The following is a 21,509-nucleotide window of genomic DNA, read 5'->3' as shown; positions in this document are numbered from 1 at the left end:
CCAGGCTAGCAAAAATACCCCAAACCTTGAGGACTTAAAAGAGTAAATAGTTTTTTAGGTACTCACCATAATAGGTACCATGGAATTTTAACATTTTGCCTCTACTAATGGTAATGTTTTAAGAAAAGACATTTTGGCTAGCAGAAAAGGAACAGGTAAATCGAGAATGTCAAGGCTTAAAGAATATCTTTATGCCATGAAGATATGTGCATATTACAACCTTTCCAAAGCATCTCTCAGGAGCTAATATTTTGTGAGAATTATTTCTTAGGAGCTAGGACAAAAGTAACTGAAATAAAAAGATTTCTAGATCTATAAATATAATCATTGAACATTCCTTGCACAGCAAGAGAACAAGCTTCAAAGCCTGTGTTGCCTGTGTTCCAGATGTAATGAAGCTCAGAAAGGTCAGATACCAGAGTAAGTTATCATTCCTGTGAGTCTTCATGTTGATAATTCCACAACATTAAGACAGTTACAGTTATGAAGTGACTGGTTATGGGGCTTAAAGCATTCATTCAGGAAGAACACCATCTTAGCTAAGAATGTAAAATTTTGAGGTCCTGATTAGGAAACCAAAGACAACCAGGCATGCCCTAGCAAGTGTGCAGCCTTCCCAACACTACTATTCATCTATTTGATCAAATCAGTTAATTAGGTTTCCTCCTGTTTATTAAAATGCAGGTTAGAATAATCCATTAAGATGTGAGTTCAAATACACATATCCTCAGAAGAAAAGAACCAGAGACTCATTTCAGTAGAAAAATAGGATGCATACACTTGTTTTCTTATTAATTTCAGTGCTGCTTTTACAGCTTGGAAATAATCTAGACCTAGTCACCTGGAAAACAGACTTTCTCTTTACTTCTCTGTCATATTAGCACTCCTGGTCCTTTCACTGCCTTCTTTGCATTGATTCTAAAATTCCCAAAAGAGTGTCTTTCAGGCATTTCCACGGCATTCATGGAATTTTACCCTTTTTGCTGCGCCTCATACTTTAATTTCTCATCAGGAGAACAAGGTGAAGCTAGTTTCACAGGAAATGTGCAGCAGTTATTTTTGCTAGGGCTGAAAACTAGACAAGGTGTAACAATGACAGTGAAGAGCTCAGCTTTTTTCTCACAGAAGTCCTAAGTGTTATAAAATTACATATACATATCATACTATAGAAGTCATAGCAATCCAGCAGCAGCAACGGATTATTACCAAACTAACATTTTGGAAACTACTAATTAAGTTAATTGTAACTGAAGATTTAAAGTGGTGGTGATTTTCAAGACCTACATAGTTCTTCAATTCAAGGGATTACAAAGCACTTCATGCTCAAGTGTAGCAGCCACGTCTAGGGAGTAAAAGGCTATGACAGTACCTTTTAATGCAGGGTTATGGCAGCTTCTCCAAAGAAATATTTTAGCCAGCAGTTTTCAGTATGGCTAGTTTTTTTAAATTCGTTATTGACATCTTCATTTTATACAAATATTCTTGAAGAGGCAATAGGCCCTTAATTAAATATTAGCAATAACTCCAGCACATAAATATATTAACTTAATAATATTAATATTAGAATCCTCTCATTGCAGTCAGCAACATCTAGATTATACAAATATGTTAATAGGAGGGGAAAATAACTAATTGCAATGTTTCTATTAACAATGAATATAAAATGTAATAAATTAAAATCTAATAATGAGATTCCTGCATGCTCAGCAGAGATTCTAAATGCAAAGTAGAACATTTATTTATTCAGTAAATTTATCCAATTATCTTCTCACCTATGATAGTCCTCTAGGCCTGTGTGCAATTAATAAGAAGATATAGGGATCTTAATTTCATCTAATTTAAACACTCATGTGATGAACAGGATTGATCTCCTCTCTCCATTCCCTACAAAGTTTAAGACAGATGACTAAAATCCAATAGCATTAATCTCACTTCCAGACGAATTCTAAAAAGTTCCATAATTATGATGAACAAAGAAAATAGGGATAAAAAGAGATTCAAATTATAAAGATTATGGAGAGACTAAAATAAGTCTCCAAAATGTACACACAGCTTGCAGCTGACTCGAACGCTTAGTGTGGTGACCAAGTGTGACATAGTCACATTAGCAACATTTTAAAACAAAATGAAAATGTTTCTATTTGTTCATGATTTTTTAGAACATGTGTGACATTAACAGTTTGATCCAAAACAGCAAATAATTTAAGTTTTTTTTCATTGTCATGTGATCTACTTTGAGGCTGAAACAGCAGATCCTTTCTCAGTATAACTCTTCAATGAATATTATCACTTCGGTATTTTCTTGCCATTTGTAAACAGCTGTTCACAAAAAGCTATCACAAACATCAGTAAGAAAAATGAAAATAACTGCACTTGACTAGAAAATTGGGTATTAGTTACACTTCTGATCACAAGATTTGCCAGGGGCTTTACTTAACCACCATTCAGGCCAGTCAACATTCCACATACATCTGAAGCTTTCAAACATGTTTGTTTATACAGATTATGATACCAGTGGTAACTACGATGAGTCACCTTGTTTTCACTGGAGTAGAACAAGCTGTTATAATCACTTAAATATAGAACTGGACAACACAGGTATTCCTTTTCATCTCCGGGTTTCCAGTGATACTAGAACATATCTTTGTTCCACAGAATCGTCACATGTCAGCCCACAGTAAATTCAGAATTTTGGGTCTTTTAAGTGAAAACATTTGTACCATCTCAACATGCCAGTTAGATACTTTACAGTTCTTTTAGGTAGATGATTTGGAATGTGGATAAAGTCACAGTCTTGACACCTGCAGTGTGGTTAGAAGTGAAGTGGTTTTAAAGAGGCACCTACATTTTAAAGAGAAGTACTGTTTCCACTTTCTCAAGCAGAAAAACAAAAACTTTGGAGGAACAATCTATTTCTAAGAACTTCAAAAACCAGTATTAGTCAACTTAATAATTTATTTAAGATGAGGAAAAGAGAGTTTCTCAATTTGAGAGCTTATCACTAGAAAAATCTACAGAAGGACAGAAGCATAACTGTATCAAATGAGATTCTTAAGCTTCTGATTACAGGGGAACTTCCCTCCTCAAAAGAAAAGCAACAATATGAAAAACATGACACATTATATGAAGGAATACAGCAGAACAGAAGAGTATTTTCTCCATGGCTCTTAAGTTTAAAAATAAATATAGAAGAAATATAAAGTTGATATTTTCATTAAATAAAAGAAAGCGCATACTCAAATTACCATATGCTAGACCCATTTTCCAGAAGAGCTGCCAGTCATACATGAACTCCTCTCATGTGTTAGTAAATCTTACCACGGTGAAAGGTAGGAATGTCATCAGAAAGAAACACATGGTTGACTATCATTTTATTTTGACTTGAGATCGGTTTTGAACCACGTTTCCTGGATACCTCCAACTTAACCAGCTTCGATTTCCACATCTTGACTTGCTTTGTGGAGACATTAGTCACAGAGTTTGCTAACTGAATTCCTTTTGAAAATCCCAGAACACCTACAGTGTATTCTAACTACTAAAAGCTGTTCGGCACCCTTGGGCCCATTCAGCCTGAACTAGGATTAATCTGAAGTTAAACCCCTGAAACCCAGTGTGGATATCAAATCCCATTTACTCTAAAACTGCCCATACTGTTTCACATCACTAGTTAGCAATGACATTTTTTCAGTCCTTAAGCAGTGCTGTTTCTTCAGTAGTATCACCGTAGCAATTTAAGAGTTATACATAAAAATTAAAAGCTTGAATTAATTTGTGCCTATGCTTAAGTTCACAACATTTTAACTGATTACTACTTGTAATTAGAAAGTATTTAGAGCAAAAAAGGTTCATCTAGTAGTTCCTTTGAGCAAATGACTATGTAGCACAGTTGGTTAATGAACTGATCTTCCATTTCAGAAAAAAAGAAATTAGATTAAACAATGAATTAAATCCAAAATTAAGGTCACATGACAAACCCTAAACAAACTGGATTACTGTCCACAGTCTTATATTACCTCATAATTTACCATAAGCAATTTTCTAAATTTACAAAAAGGAAAAGGTGGTGCAGAACAGGACAGCAAGACTGCTTTCAAATAGGCAGAAAAATCAACCATAACTTTCTCCATATGAATAGAATTGTACATTGGTAGAGACAATGTATTTTATACATAGAATATGAAAGGCCAAGAAGAGACAGCAGTAAGAAAAGAAGCATGCAGCAAACGTAACTGTTCATGACTACTACTCTCTATCCACACTTCATAAACTATTCATTGAAGTCATACAAGACCTGCTTTCAGCTAAAGAAAAAAACCAACAAACCACAACAGAACAGGTTCAGAGTTTGACCACTGCTACTGTACAGTATGAAATCCACACTCTTGCTCTGAGATGAGTAATTATGTTTGCTTTTGCTTGTCCTTACAGGATTGTAGGAGAAGAATAAAACTTTCATATAGTTACTGAATTAGTGATGGTAAAAAAATTTACTACGAGAATTAAATCTGTAACTTCATTTAAACAAAATGTTTGTAATTCAATTTTTTTCTTTACAAGCAGAAAGGCAGCCATCACTTCTACCTAAAAGTCCTTAGATGTAGAGTTATATCTTTAGATTTTTTTAATAAGCATTTTAAAGATACTTACTGTTCTAAGACTTGATCATATTTTCTTAAAGCATCCTTTTCAGCAATAACTGCTCTTTCTTTTTCAGCAACAGCATTATCTCTTGCTTCTCTCAAATTTCTGAAGGAGATAAAAGTTATTCTGTTAAGAATAAGTCAGGAAAAAGACTGGTTTGCTCCATTAATTACTACTGATTGATCTGAACTTCAGTGCTACTTTCTTCAATTCTCACAGACCGATAGACAAGGGTCTGTCTATCTAAATGCTTTTTTATTACCGAGGCTTTACTTAAGGTCACTTTCATATATACCAGCAAAGCTTTCAGTTCTGAAATTCTAAAAAATAATGCTCAAACCACCTGTTTATATGTGGAAACACAGGAATAATACCAATATACTAGAATTGTAAATTACTTTTTTTTTTAAGGAATTAAATTCCTGTAATTTCCTTGGTACTTCACTAACAACTACAGGAATGCTGTCCTCCAAGCTGAGATGATTCACGACTTTTATGATAAAGCAAGAGAAGATCAGCTAGGCATAGAAATCCTACTTCCACATAGAACTCCTACTGCCACATAGAACTGATTGTCTAGCTACTCTTGATACATAGGTTATATATATCATATATATATGATTGGTGTCTCCATCATTACTGTCTTCTTCTGGGTTCTAACACAAAAATTTTATTGCAATCAATTGATAATTTTTTTAACCAAGAATCAGTTAAGACTTGCAAATTACTTCATTATTATTTCACTGACATGGATGAGGATAGCGTGATATGAAGAATACATATAGTATTTGTGCTTTAAAAATTACATAATTAGTAACATTCTGTTATGTTACAGGCAGATCACAAATTAACTCGCAATAAACTGTCTTAAGGGGGAGTACTGCTTAGATAGTGTTATAAGCTCTGTGTCCAAGATTTAGTGCAACACAGCACCAGCCAATTCACAGAGCTGACAGAGGTTGTTGAGGACCAGACACCTACACTATGACTGTTTTGGAGGATGTTACTTTACTCCTGGTTTGCTTCTCTGACCAGAATATTAAGATCATCTAATATATTCCAAATGCTACCAAAAGATCCCTTTCAATTTTGATTCATTTAAAAGGAATCCTGTTCATGCACTACAAATATGAGTACAAACTGTGAGGCAAGCAAAAACCATGACGAGCAGCAATGACTGGGGTGTTTCACTCCACCACCACATTCTTCATTTGAACTAAACTGCTAGTGCAGATGAAACTAAGACCTTCCCACTGAAGCTGTTTCTTTACCTCCCCCTCACGGCAACCTTCTGACTTAAAGCAAAGTGAAATTATAGTCTCAGGCAAGTTTTGAAGAAAAAAAGAAAAGTCAAGACAAGGGAAAATGGAAAATTAAGATCATGTAAATGTTCTCCTAGGCCATTTTAGCAAAACTAAAAGTATATAATTTTGTTTTGAATTATTATTTTCTGGACTAAATGTTATCAGTGCTACTTTTCTGAACTCACAGGAATTAATATGAACAGCAAGTAGTTAGAAAAAAAAAATCAACATCAGAATTATGTAATGGTTATCTGGCTATGAGAGAAAGATAACAAAATTTTTTTTACATTGAGTTACTTGGCTCCAGAATTTACTGCTGAAATTCAGGGACTGATCTTGAGACTGGATTCTATAAAACTGACTCATACCAAAATAGAGGAACATGGTAATAAATTTTAACAGCATTAAGATCAAGTATATTATGTCTCAGAGTAGGGGTGCAGTCTTGTATCCTTAAAACTAGAGTAATGGAAATGGGATTAAAATTAAATGGTAGGAGATACACAGCAACTCGTTTAAAGAATAACCACTTTGCTTAACTTTGCTAACCAGTTAAAAGTGCAATGGAAGGAGAAAGGACACAAGTGAGGTACTATTCAACCAACAAGACAACAATCACAGATGTGATGTAACTTCTGCTGAAATCTTTTCCATGGAGCCAGGAAACAGACAAAAGTGGTAAAGCACCTGATAGCTGCACATAGAGGCCACATAGTATCTAGTCAGCCTATCATACAAGTGAAAGCATCCTTCTAAAATGGGACAGAAACACTACCTAGAGATTCATGCACGAGTATGGGAGAAAATAAAAAAAGGTGGAATGAGGGCACAGGAGGCAGAAGCTCAAAGGCATCTGTATCACCTTTCCAAACAAACCCCTTGGCAACTGCCACTTATTCACTTTGGTTCACATCCCTAGACTATTCTAGAATGCACAAATTGGATTCCAGACAGACCGAAGACGTGCTCAAGGAGAGCATCTCACATGCTCAAAACTACTATACTGTGTTTGATCTATGGGAACAGACTGCAGCTAATCCCATGTCAAACCTCAAGCGTTCACATGCTTTGTGAATTCACTCATGCTTCCTACTGGAACCACAGCCAATTCCTACAATAACCAAACAAGTAAAACTGATCCCAAATAAATTAACAATGAAAGCATCACCTTCTACTGGTGCCCCCCTCCCATTTTAGTATCTTGAACTGACTCATCCAAATGCAAAATAAGCCACAGTAAATTCAAGGGAAATATCAGGCCCACCAGGCTTGGCAAAGTGGTAAGGAGTAAGAGCAACTGAGTATTAGATTAGCTCTGCTGTAATACCATTGAGTCTGTGCTTTGGGACTGCTATGAAACCAGAATCCGAACTTCATTTTTAGACACCATCAGCATCTCATCACATCATACAAATTCACTGCAAATCTTTTGCTCACAATTTGGGGTTCAATTTGTCTTGTCACTAAGGGGCATCTCAGAATCTCTTATGGTAGATTTTGTTAGTATTTTCCAGAAAGAGCATATGCTAAAAATATGAAGGCAAATCTGAAGGATTTGCATTTCAGAAGTAATTCTTTCAAAATGTGGAACAAAACTTCCATAAACCAGTTCCAGATATGAATGAAATACCTTTCAGTAGCTCTCCCAATGATATACAGATCCTTGTCAAATGTCCATAAACAGTGGATCTTTAAATTCATACTTTGTAATTCAAAATAGATTTGCATACGGGAAGTGATGTGGAGGTATATATTTTACTCACACTTGCAAAACTACAGAATGATGTAATTTTTTTAAATTAGAACCTTCCAGCTGACTGGAAGACAGACAGCAGGAGTCATGTTCTTTTTTCACTCTTCCAAGCAGTAACAAAACTGCCTATTAGAAGAACAGATGCTGATGCCACAAATATCTTTTTACTACAGTCATTTCCTTCTCCACACAACAATTTCAGGACATCCATAATGAAGTTATAATGAATTATTAAGCACTCCTCCCCATTTTAAAGGAAGAAAAATGGCAAAAAGCAAGCTAAAAAAGAAACCCAGTGCCAAAGGTCCAAATCCCTAGATCCCTAAAGGCTTATGTGCCTAGCTCTGCATGTATTTCCATGGTATTCAACAAGATGACACAAATTCAAAATTCAGTATCTAGGTCTTTGCAGGACTAGGATCTTCTTTAAAAGAGAATTTCATAATAATTCAGAGGAAATCAATGTTTTCTTTGAATCACAATGCTGCAAACAATCTCAATTAGGTTTATTACATGAGGCATAAATCTTATTGCTTTCCCTCATTATTTTTTTCTGCATTATTTTCTGCATCAACACCTTCTCTTCAAGTTTCCTCACAGTGTCAAGATTGCCTATTGTAGCATGACAGGTAAACTAACACATTCTGCATTAATTAGCTAACACTATATATCTGAACAAACTTTAAACCACCAGTGTTTATCTAGAACATGAATTGCAATAATCCTTTTCAGCTGATAATATTGGGTATTTACCATTTAATAATAAACATAAGACCATACATTTACTGTACAAGTATATAATTTCATTTCAGTTTTTACAAGATTCTCATCAGTTTTACAACTGAACTTAAATTCTTACATTTTGAACACCTCTCAAAGAGCCAGTCAACTAGGATTACATCCAAGCATAAACCAGTTCTTGGCCATTTCTGCCCTAATTAGGTTATTGCCAACATCTTATCTACCTGTTTTCACGTTCATACATCTCTTTTGAAGTGCTTCTTAGCTGCTCAATTTCTTGATTTGTTTTCAGCCTTATTTGTTCCAACTCTTCATGCAGTTTCTTTTCATATTCTGTTTTATAGTGGTCTCTGTAAACAAACAAATACATTGCACTGGTCAAAACATCAAAACTTCAGGAACAGCTTTACAAGTGGAGCAGAGTACTTCTTGATTGCATATTTTATTTTAATCCTTACACATTTACCTCTGAAATGACTTGAAATACATATCAGTCTACGCTGTTATACAAATTAAATGAAAATCCATCATGAATAAATAATATTTAACTGGAAATAAACTAAAGTTTTCTGCATACTGTTTTAATTTTTTAAAAGTAATTTTACATTGACTAATCACATAATATTAAGTTTAACATTCTTCCAGAAACTCTTTGTCAGCCTCTATTTAAGTGCTTATATTAATTAACTATGTAAAAAAAAATTCCTCACTCTCCTCTTCATCACCAGGTAAGGATAGATTAAGTCAGTGACTTGCAATACTGCCATACTACTACAGGACTTCTTTGTGTAACTATCTGCACCTCATTTGGGGAAAAAGCCATCACAAACATTGAAGACTACATGCTGTGAGGTCAAAGCATCCCAAGATTTGGGAATTTATCCTGTCTATGTGACATATAGATTAATTAAAATACACACTGAAGCTTTTAATCAGCAGGTATCAGCAGATACCAGGATAAAAGAATTCCATTTCAGAGAAATACTGGTAACTTTTTGTAACTTTGGAAGCTTGTGACTGCAGGGAATCCCATAAAGAATCTCTCCTACAAAACTATGAAAAAAAAGGCTTAAGTTTTAAGTACTTAACAGCTAAGGAATATAAAAATTTTATAGCATCTAGTTAATGTTCAAGATTAATCAACTGGCAATAATGCCACTGGTAGAAATGACAGGTTTGGAAATAAAAGCATATTATGAACACATGTGCATTTAAAACCATAGAATATTTTATTTCTGATTTCCAATCATGTGATAGCCCATAATTTTTAGAAATCAGTACCTGAGCTGGCCAAAAATTCCTTCATATTGGCTGAAAGCCCCAAAACATTAAAATGTCAGAATGCCTGCTGTCCAGGTTTTCCTGTTTTCATTTTATCAAGACAGTGAATTTCAGTTAACCTTTCAAGGTAAAAAGTAAATTTATCTATCTCCTCTCCTTCCTCAATTGCGCCACGCTACAGCAAATACTGTATGAAGATCTTGGACATGATGAAAAGGTTTATAATGGAAAAAAACCCCAAAACCAACCAAAAAAACCCACTCCAAACCAAAACCAAACAAGGCTCTCTGAAAAAGTTAGAAGTATCTGGAAAGGTCTTGAACAGTCATAGTAATGTTACCAGAAGATAGTTCAAAGTGATGCTTGTCTTTACGAGGACTAAAATGGAACAAATGGTATAGCAAAAGAGCATGTTCCCAGTATATTGCTTCGCTGCCCTGTCAGTGTGTTAAAATAAACACTGAGTTGATGCTGAAGCAAAGGATCATCATCTAGAATCAGAGAATCATCACAAAATAGTCTGATTTGGACAGGATCCTAAAGATCATCTAGTTCCAAGCCCTCTGCCATGGGCATGGGACACCTTCCACTAGATCAATCTGGCCCTGGACACTTCTGCAGATGGGGCATCCACAACCTTCCTGGGCAGCATGTTCCAGTGCCTCGCCACCCTCACAGTAAAGAATTTCTTACTAATATCTAAGGCATCTTCCTTATATCTAATCTAAACCTATTCTCTTTCCATTTGTAGCCACTCCCCCTTGTCCTGTCACTACAGGCCCTTGTAAATAGTCCCTTTGTGATTTATTTTGGTTTTTGGCATCTAGATGTAGAAAAATAACATGAACTGGATGACACTGAATTCTGAATAGGAAAAATCTAAATGTAGTTTGAAATTGGATGATGCTCTTAGTCACATGATTTAGTTTTGGATAGCCCTCCAAGGAACGGAGAGTTGGACTTGTTGCTCCTTATGGATCCCTTCCAACTTGAGATATTCTATGATTCTATGAAACTCTGTAGTATAGTATTACATATGCAGCCATTCACATAGCTGAATAGTGCAGTGTTTCCTGATCAACACCCCATACATATACCTACACCAATCCAAATAGCATAAAGATTTGATGCCATTTACCATTGTAGTTGGCATACAATGATCAATCTGTTTCTCAAAGGTACACTTACTGAATCTGTATTCAAGCTGGAGACAAGAAAGGCTGATAGCTCTAGTAGCTGATACAAAACATACCATGACCTATTTTAAACATCTATGACAATTGAATATATTTTATTCTGCAATAGTATTTTAGATAGTCTTTCAAATGCTCCTGTTTTTAATACAGGTCATTTGTGGTGGGGACAGGTCAAATATGTAACATATGCACTTTGAAGAGCTTTTCTCTCTTTCATAATTAACTACAGTTACCACTTTAAAATTCTGTGTAAACCTAAGAGAGTAACTGCCATAAACTTTCAATGCTGACATCTTCACTACTAAGGTCTTACATCAAAGTTTAAAAAAATTGTCCTGATACATATTAAGACCCGACCTTGACTTACATAAATATGGACTAGTTTTCTGGAAATTCCAATTAATTAAACAGGTTTTGAGCAAGAAACAAGGGAAAACAGTTAAATAACTTGTCTACTGATAGAAGTGAAGACACATTAACTTGCCTGGATGCAACATATTTTTCATACACTTCTTCCCTAGCTTTTTTGGCATCCTCTAGCTGAATCTGAAGTCTTTCAAGACGATCTTCTTCATGTGCACAGCGAACACTAAGCTCCATGTTCTGGCGATTCAGATAATCTTTATCTTTTTGCAACAAGTTGAGGGATTGTTGTATGGTTGCCAGCTGTAAAAGGTATTAAAAAAACCCACTTTAACATGAACTTTAAGCTAAGTATTTGTGATTTCATTTTAATTCTCTTCTGCAAAGTCACCAATCAAAATACTATTTAAGCCTATGTTTAAGTGAGTAAATTGGTAAAAATTAAAGGTGACTTTAACAACAATATAATTTTATGAATTTTCATTATTTATTTCTGGCAGTTGACAGCTGAAAAAGAGGCAAGGTGTACCTTAATCTACCTCAGTACCTAAATAGTATTGAAGTATTGAATAGCAATGCATGTGAGGGTTGGAGCAGTTGATCTTCTGAGGACCATTCTAATTAAATTATTCCATGACTCTGACAGGCTTGATTAGACAAAGAATCAAATTCCTGAGGTGAAGAAATAGTAAGAAGTTTATATTTACCTCTTTTGCTAAGTCACTTCTTTCTTTAGCTTGTGCTTTGTATGACACATCTAATATTTCATATTTTCTTCTGAGTTCGGACAATTCATGCTCAAATACATCACGTTCACTGTTAAAACAAAGTAAAACTATTAGATACATAAAGTGCAATGGACAGCATTCCTGTGCATTTGTAATTTCTCAGTCTTCTTCCAGGTCATGACACTGACTTCTTCCAACCAGCCACTCACAGAGCAATTAGTGATAATCTTATTTTTTTCAGTTATTAATACCTGCAACACTATCTTATTATATGAAACAATTTAGTATTATTTAAACACTTAGAATAAAAAAATGCTAATAAAATAATCTTGAATTCCCACCCTAAATTATTTCATCCTCCTTTGATTATTCTTCTTTAGTGGAACTTTGGGCTATATGTTTCTCCTCTTAACTCTCTTATCCTCTCCCATATCCATCCCTTTAGCTTTATCAAGCTTTTGAAGTGTTTCCCATGATATTCTCTTGAATCTTTCGTAGACACTGAAGTCTGATGGAAAAAGTGAAAAAACTTCATTCCCATCTTTCTAATCAAATAGAAAGCAATGGATACTTGTTCTCAGCTGTTGTTCTCCTCTGTACATAGTCCCTTGATACCAGAGTGGGTTGTACTACTCATGTTTAAAATATACATGACACAGCTGCAAAAATTATGTTCATGTCCTGAGCAAGAGTACTTTCCATATGCACAAAGAAGCATCTCTATGTCTCTACTCTAACCCTGTCTGAACAGCAAAATGAATGAGCCAGTATGAGCTTGCAGTTTGAAAAAAAGCCAACTAATTTAATGTTCAGCATAGCACAGCTTTAAAACTGAGATAACTTGTAGTATACCAGAACTAGAAGATTTGACATAGTGGTTTTTAAAGGCAGAATCAAGCCTGGAAGTGATTAACTCCTGCAGTGTTCCCAAATATTCTCAAGCAGCTATGCCAACAGTGCTCTCCCCTCCCCTTCATCTGTGCCTACCCAGATGAATACAACCTACTCTCTCAAATATAGTTTTGGCACATTCATTCATGCTTTTCTCAACTCAGGACTATTTTAAATGTACACTGTTAAACACTGGGGCCATTCACATGAACGTTATTACAATCCACTTATTAAGATGCAGTTGCACATGAGAAGAAAACCATAGCATCAATACATCCTATTTGCAACAAGCTGCCAGGTAGATTCCAAGGTTGTTTTAGTACATATAGATGTGAGCCAGAAGAGTTGGGAATCCGGAACACAAATTCTCCTTCAAGTGGCTCAGTGGTAAAATCATTTGTGTCAGTAACTATGACTGAGTTCATTCCATATGAACACCTAAGAAGCTGACAGGGTATTTTCTGTTCATAATCCACATTTTTAAATTAATTTCCCAACAAATGTGCCAAAGGCCAGGTTTCTTGTACTTGCAAGCACACTGAAAAAGCCATCTGGGAGCTGGACTGCTAAGTATATGACTATGAATGTATTTATAACAAGTTCATTTTCACTGTTCTACAATTGGGTTTTGCAAGATGGACATTCAAAACATCAGCTAGAACAGTAAAATCTATTTTAAAAAAGAGAGACACTGGAACTTCCTGCAGTTAAACCAATAAGTTAATCCTAAGACGGTCTGACAAAGAGTTCTCATAACAGCCCTTTCAAATTTATGGTTACAAGGATATCTTAGGTTGTAAATATTAATTCCCAAGGTTCCACTCTCTTAATTCACTGTATAGGCACCACAGAGTAGAGCATAGGGCCTTTTGTTCAATCACTGCTTTTAAACTAGGGGAAAAAAAAGAGTACATGTTCCAAGATGCTTGGCATCAGCAGCCCCCACTTCCCTAGTTGCAATGAGACTGCTAGGCTCTTGTGAAAACACCGTCAATCTCAAAATATAAAGTTTTAGGAAGATAATTTGATGCATCAGTTTTCAAAATGTTGTTCATTTTATGTCTGCAACATACTGCAAGAGATAACTGAACCACTAGTAGACTGAGGAAAGAAAAATATCTGTGGTGTGAATATGTTAAAAATAAAATTAAAAACTCTAGTCATTCAAGGTTGAAGTTGATCTATCAATATTTGTCTGTTAGTCACAAATTAGAGATACTTACCATTTCACTTTATCATAGTTCTCTTGTCTGTAATCACCTTGCTGAATCATCTGCTTGGTATCAGCCAGTTCCAGTGTCAAACGCTGACATCTAACCTCAAGCTCTGATCGACTTCTCCTCTCATCTTCATAGGTCTAGGAAGTAAGAAATTTTTAAGTGATCACCGCTACACTGATGTTTACGTAAAGCAATAACCAACTTGGCTTTGTGAAGACCTCTCAAGGAATATTCAGGTGGTAGTATTTTCCTTTGTCTCATTATTTGGAAATTTAGCACACATCACAAAGTAACCAGCTATATCGACACTCAACTTATTTTTATCCTATAAATACTTGATTAATGTACCTACTTTTTTCTAATGCATTTGTCCATTAGCACAACTTCCAAGACCAGTAGCCCTCATATATACAGATGGTGGCCTACAAACCTATAGTAGGAGCACAGAAAGTCACACCACCTTTACAACAGTTTCAGACAAGTCTTCCTGTTAAGATACTTGGTCAACTTGAAAAAAGAGAGAGGATTGTTTATTCAGAAAATTTGGCAACATCTGTCATTCCATGAAACATTTCAGCCAGTTACTCCCGAATTGTATCTATTGTATCTGGTAGGTTACATTTACTAGAACATATCATAGAATGCTTTGGTGCAAGAAAAAAATAAAATAAAGAAGCTTATTTAATGGCTTATCAGCATTAATTTCCATTTTCCCTTCTTCTTCCTCCTCACATACTTTTACAGATTATGTAAACTAAAACAAAGGGATCAAAGCAAGAGAACACAGAAAGCATTTGTCTTTTGAAACACTTGCTATTGTTTTTGAAAATCAACAGATTTCCTTATCATCATACTCTTCCACCATACTCCCTCCTACTCTCCACAGGAATAGCAGACTTTTGCACCTTAATCCCCAATCTAGACTCCATTTCTCAGATTTTTCTATAAAGTAGGTATTTATTGACACAAAGTTTCCTTACTTGCTTCTTCTAAATACTGTACAACTTAGTATTTATTCACAAGAACAACCACACAATAATGGTTATACTAGAGAAACTGATGGACAGCAAAAAGAATTGCTTGCTAGAATTCTGACAGTACCCCCTCGAGATCTAGATTTTTTTTGCATACCCTGTTTCTCAGAATACTGCTGAGTTCAGATTTTTACTGCTATGATTGATTCATGGCAAGCTCAATAAAGGATGCGTGATAAACAATAACCTATCTGGTTATTCTGAGTGGACATCATGATAAATGTGAAGGTGAACACTGCCTTAAGATTCCTGAACTAACCACTTAGCCATGGCAAATAAAATTTATTTTGCAGTGAAGGACATTGTATCAGTGCATATTTCTTCAAAATAAACTGAAAGCTATGCTTTATACAGTTATAAGAGCATAATATTTGTGTTAAGCTAGTTTTAAACAGACAAGAATAGTTTAGGGCAACAGCATATAAGCAGTGTATAACAGAAGGACACCCATCAACTTCACAGGCACCATAAACCAGAAGACTGACAGAATGCCTGCTTGAAAAAATACTCCTAAATACTTGCAATACTATACAGAAAAGCTCCCTAAAGCTACTAAACATACTCTAACTATTTTGTTGATAAAATGGTTTTGGTTTATATTTCACAAACCTAGCAATTTTCACCTTAACTAAAATCACATTAGGTCACAATTACAAAATCACAGCACTGAGAAAGTTTTCATGGATTCTGGATGGTCTACCATTAAAACCACATCATCTAAAGACATGCTTGTTATTCATCCTAACATATATTGGTAGATATGGCTTATTATGTTTACCCTAATTAATGAATAGACATTAATCAACTTAACACTATAGAACACTCTTCTCAAACCAATTAACATGCCATTATATATAAAGTTGGCATTATTATAATGCAAGGACAGATGTTTTTAAAAGGTGTTGCCCACAAGTTAGCTAGAGTTTCAAATCTGTACCATAATGGTGCAAGTACCCTGTTATGCAGTGCAAACATGACTCACTTTACAATAGGAAATGCTGGTAAGGGCACTTAAAAGTTAAGTGCAAATTGAAAGATTAAGTTTAGAACACAATTCCTCTACGGATATCCTGTGCCATTCTGCTGCTAATAGCATGCTGGAATTCATACACCCTTCCTTGAGCGGGCTACTGAAGCTTCTACAGTAGTACACATCCGGCAGCTAGAAGACAACTATCAAAAGTATGAAATTAAATTGGTTAACCTCTGCACAAATTTGTCATAAACAGCTTTAAAGCACCAATCAACAGAACAGGTAAATATCTATAAAATTAGTTCCTTCTAATACCTGAGACCCAAACTTAGCCTGGAATTTTATTTAACAAATCAGTAATTAATGTCATGCTAATGCCATGTAACAATATAATAACTCCAGGAAAGGGAAGTTAAATTCTACTTTTGAAAAGTTTGTTATGTTTGTGTTTTAGAAAATTTAATATAATTCATGAAGAAATGCTAATTATACTGCACAGGTCACTGTTTTTCACCTACCAAATCTTAAAGTGTCGAAGTAGTATTTTAATCACATGAAGAAATGTGACAAAGCAAGCTAATACAGAGTCTAGGCTGTAAATAGGCTAACACACAAACCCCCTATATGGTATGCATATCTCCAGCTAGCAGACAGACAAGCTTCTGGACTTCCATAGCAATACATCTAAAAGACATACAATCAAGCTGCTTGTACTTAGGGAAAGTAAGCCTTGCTTTGCATGTGATGAAGTTAATTTAGTTTATAACAATGTCCATATATCCTGAAATGATTTTGAGATCTCTGCAATGGAACAGCTTTATCTTTCAATTTATCTTCAAGAGATAGCTTGACAGACAAGCTTCTGGACTTCCATAGCAATACATCTAAAAGACATACAATCAAGCTGCTTGTACTTAGGGAAAGTAAGCCTTGCTTTGCATGTGATGAAGTTAATTTAGTTTATAACAATGTCCATATATCCTGAAATGATTTTGAGATCTCTGCAATGGAACAGCTTTATCTTTCAATTTATCTTCAAGAGATAGCTTGAAAGTCTTATCTGCTGAAGCAAAAAAAAGAAGCTTCTAAAAGAATCAAGATACAGGGCACTTTCAAGGACATGAATGAAGTCCTGGAAATAACACCAGTAAATAAAAATAACTTAAGTAAGCCCAATAACCTTAAAATAATTAAAGGACAAACAGTACTTCCTCACACTGAATGTGATTGCAATGATACTCCCAATCCCGCATGGCTTTTCTTCAGCTTCTTACTGATTTTTGCTGCTGGAGAGAGCAGCAACTCAGATAGTTAAAACAAACAAAAAACCAAACCTGTTTTAGGCAATGTTTGTTACTAACCAGCATAAGTAGTTACTACAGAACATGTGAACCAAACCCTACCAAGAAGCGCTTCCATTTTGTTTACACTGTCCACAGATGGATGTTTCAAGCAAGAAGATTCTTAACTTGCCTGATCTGCACCACTTAAAACCCAAACTGGTAGAGAAACTAAAAATCTAATGGCAGACCTTAATGATATTAAGCTTCACTGTTATCCTCAATCTGGAACGAATAGCATCTTACAGCAGCCACCGAAATGAACACCTATCTAAATTTCAAGCACAAAAACTAGGTGACATACTTCTTGGACAAAGTTACTAACACCTAACACATGGTAGGGATTAGGTAATCTTTCAAAAACAGAAATGCAGGGAACAAATTAAACTGCCAATCAAGAAGAAGTAGCATGACTTCTCACTGTCTACAGATAAGCCTGTGGAAGAAAGTGATCCTGCTTTCAAAAAGCTTTTTTCAAAAGATCTTCACCTTTGAAGAATCACTTACACAAGTCAGCACTCTGTTCATGTCCTAAGGTACCTAGAGGCCCTAGAAAAATGTGAAGCTATTGTACTTTTGTGTTGTGAAAACCAATTCCCTCAAGTTATTTGGATAAGGTGCTGCTACTTAGTAAAGATGACATTTTGCTTCAACTGTGTACATAGTCTGCATTCAAAACTTATTGGTCAATGCATTATTTATTGGAGTACAACTGTCCAAATGTCAGGAAGGAGCTAGACATAACTGGATGAATAAGACATCTCTGTAGTATGCTGATATGAAATTGGTAATCTGCCAAGGGCTATAAATGAGTCAGTATCTGCCACTAAAAATGATAAACAAAAATGTTGAGCTACTCCAAAACAGAGAAACTCCGCAAGAAAAGTAAGAAGAAAAGCTTTGACATAAGTCCTTCTATAGCAAAAGAAAGTGGGGGAATAAAAAGTCCTTTCTCTGGATCTGAACTGACTAGAATCGTACAGAAATCTTCTCAGGTGAAAAGGACCCTCGAGATCATTGCATTAGAGTAGTATAATTACACCATTTGGTACTTCTGAACAATAACAAGCAATCTATATGAGGCACAGCTATGTATCAAAAGGGTTAGAAAGATATTGGATAGAAAAGGTCACTTTCACAGAGACAGATTTTCTTGAGTGTTGGAAATGTTAAACTGCTGCCTCAAGCTAATAGTTACTGGAAGAATATCTTCTTTGCACCTTTTTCTTGAATGATATTAACAATAAAGAATGAAAAAAGGCACATATTTTGCCTCAGACTGAGGCTTCATCTGTCCTTTCTAGAAAGACTCGTGAAGACAAAGAGATCAAGGCACTGCGTGAAAGAAGTGGTGTCGGAGGCTGGGGAAGTGTTCTAGAGTGCAGTCTTTACAGATATGCAAACTTTAGGAGAAATCTTAGGGATCACAGTCCTTCTGGAGTAGCAACAATAACTTCAGTTTTATAACCTTCAAATATATCTAGTGCCAACTGATCCTTTGAGTGCAAAAGCTTATCTATAGTCTTCAAAGAATGAGCTATGTTTTTCCTCCAGCTGGAAAACATTATCACAGAGAAAATTGTTAGTTATGTCTAGCAAAACCTGACAGCTGCTAATCCTGATTCAGAAACAAAATCTTAGAAAAGATCTTTGTCCTACATATAACCAGCTTTTTCTCTAGGCTAACCATAGCTTTTAGATACTGTCACACTATAAATTTTACTGTAAGTCCTGAAGGCAACTTTACAGAAAAAATAAATGAAGAAAAGAAGCCCTGATAAAACTGCGTAAAGACCAAATTCCCGGAAAACATTGCCAAGAAAGTCCTAGTCAGAAGAAGAAAGCAATCTTCTAGAGCTACAAAGAGAAGCAAGATTTCCTTCTCAGATTCTCTCCCTGCCTTGAGAGAAACCCACGAGTAGTAAATTACATCTGTTTGAGGCAAGGTTCTAACCACTTTGGAAGGAAACAACTCTGAAAATAGTAAACTGATGTTCAGCACGGGAACACACACATCAGAAGCTGGTTTTGTTTCTGGGAAGCTCCTGGTAATAGCTGGACTTCCTTCTCTATCTCTACCTCCAAAGGTGGTGGTGCCCACATTATTTATACTTGACGTACTGAGCACTATAAAAGGAGGACTAAAACGAGCCTGTGCTATACATTTAGTAACAGACCAGTCAGCACTGCAGTACCACAACTTGCTTTCACCAGTTCCACTGCCTCCAGCCAGTCTGTGGCTGCTGTACCTAGAATCAGAGGAACTGCACTGGTCTACATCACACAATTGTCTACAAACAGCCATTAACATAGCAGCTGCACAGCAGAACCACTTATACTGACCACTTTAAACACAGAAATTGGCAACAAATATCTTTTGACACTAGCAGTGTTAATCAGACTATGTTCCAGTGCTAGAAATCAGTCTCCACACACAATTTTCTGCTACCAGATGTCAGAAGCAGCTTTCCACCCTACTGGGTCTGTGTTACAAATTCAGCAGCCTTTGATTAAGTGCTAAGGGCAGCAACACACAATCAACAAAAGGTTACAAAGTTGTAGAGTTTTAGTGGTCTTCTCAGCACACTGACAACTAAAGGAATGCTAACAGAGGCTAACACACGCACTTAGAACTTTCTGCCCCTTCAGAACAAAAAAAAATAAAAAAGAAATTAATATACCCTGAGTACAAATTCAGGTGACAAACATTTGAAAGATGTGTTTTATCCCAGAAATATTTTTTTCTAATACACATGAATTAATGAATCACCTAGAGATAAAGAACAAATGAATTTGTCTAGTCTCAGAAGATTAGTTTCTAGAAGGCTACAATGACAATTCAATTTGTACAGAACCAATCTTTCTATCTGATAGAGCTGCTCAGAAACTCAGTTGGCTGAGAGGCCACAATATCAGGTCACTGCACTCACTGGGCCAGGTTAGGTCTGTTGTACCAAAACCAAGTATGGTTGGTTTTAGTTTCGTGTAGTTCCCTTCCACCATCACTCCCTCCAAAAAAAAAAAAAATCCCAAAAATTAAAAAATGGCAGCATGTAGCAAAAAAGGTTTAGTGAGTCTGAAGATTTTATATACCTGGTTTTATGTAACCCATACTCAGCCATATTAGCTCATCATAACAGCACTCAGGGAATAGAACCATACTGCTTTATTTTCTCACAAAACAGTACATAAAGGCTCATGACAGAAAACAAAATTATTTAAGTCTCTTACATTCACATTCCAAAACAAGAACAGTAAAATTTGAGCTCATCTCCTTTGACCAAATTAAAGAACTACAGACATCCTGTGATGAAATAACTGTTGGTTGTCTTATTTGATGAATTCATTTCACATTGAAACGTTCCTAGAGTTGACTTAACACATTAAGTCAAGTTTGAATTATCCTTTGAACTTTTTCAGTTCTTTGTTAGCTACACAGACTTTCCTATTAGTCTAGAACTAATTCTGCTGTATTTCTCATGATTTCTGTGTGAATATGTACATGTATAAAAGTTACTCAAACCTAGTCTGTCAGCCATGAACAACCAGAAAAGCCACCAAAATCCTCCTCTCCCAACCTATTACTAGTTAATAGAAAGATTCAAGCGTGAGATACATTTTTTGTTCCTTTCCATGTTCTACACCATATTGAAACTCATTATGAAGAGTCTTAATTATCTGCAACAGTAGAAAACAAAAGAATGCTTATTGTAGAAAGGGGTTTATGCTCACAAAGGAAGACCAAAAAACCCTGAAAAACGATTGTCTTAACTTCAGTGACAACTGTATTTCAAATGTCTGTAGTAGTATTTTCCTAAAGAATTTTTAAAATCAGAACACTTTGTTGATAAATTATGTGGAGAACAGAAATATTGCAATGGTTGGAGAAAACTTAAAATTTAAGGAATATTGGATGGAAACCCAGAAGTAAGATTTGAAGAGTATAAGCAATTAAGTGACAGGCAAGAAACTTCAGCAACTATGTTTCATGTGCCTGGAAAAAAAGTGATGGGAATATCAAAAAAAAAAAGCAACAGTAAAAGA

The 21,509-nt window shown here is 35.4% G+C and overlaps 1 protein-coding gene across 1 annotated transcript in view; it reads right to left on the bottom strand.

The window, feature by feature from the left end:
• The window catches only part of PIBF1 (progesterone immunomodulatory binding factor 1), a 106,134-nt gene that overhangs the window by 74,273 nt on the left and 10,352 nt on the right, over window positions 1–21,509 (bottom strand). The window contains exons 5-9 of the mRNA XM_009074835.1: window positions 14,122–14,255; window positions 11,987–12,095; window positions 11,401–11,582; window positions 8,664–8,789; window positions 4,648–4,746 (exon numbers count right to left, since the gene is read on the bottom strand). Of these exons, the coding sequence (XP_009073083.1) occupies window positions 4,648–4,746; window positions 8,664–8,789; window positions 11,401–11,582; window positions 11,987–12,095; window positions 14,122–14,255 (650 nt within the window). The remainder of the gene's footprint in view (window positions 1–4,647; window positions 4,747–8,663; window positions 8,790–11,400; window positions 11,583–11,986; window positions 12,096–14,121; window positions 14,256–21,509) is intronic.

This window comes from Acanthisitta chloris, unplaced genomic scaffold (assembly GCF_000695815.1).
Source record: "Acanthisitta chloris isolate BGI_N310 unplaced genomic scaffold, ASM69581v1 scaffold10815, whole genome shotgun sequence".
Taxonomy (NCBI): Eukaryota; Metazoa; Chordata; class Aves; order Passeriformes; family Acanthisittidae; genus Acanthisitta; species Acanthisitta chloris.
This window is presented reverse-complemented; position numbering and strand designations above follow the sequence as displayed.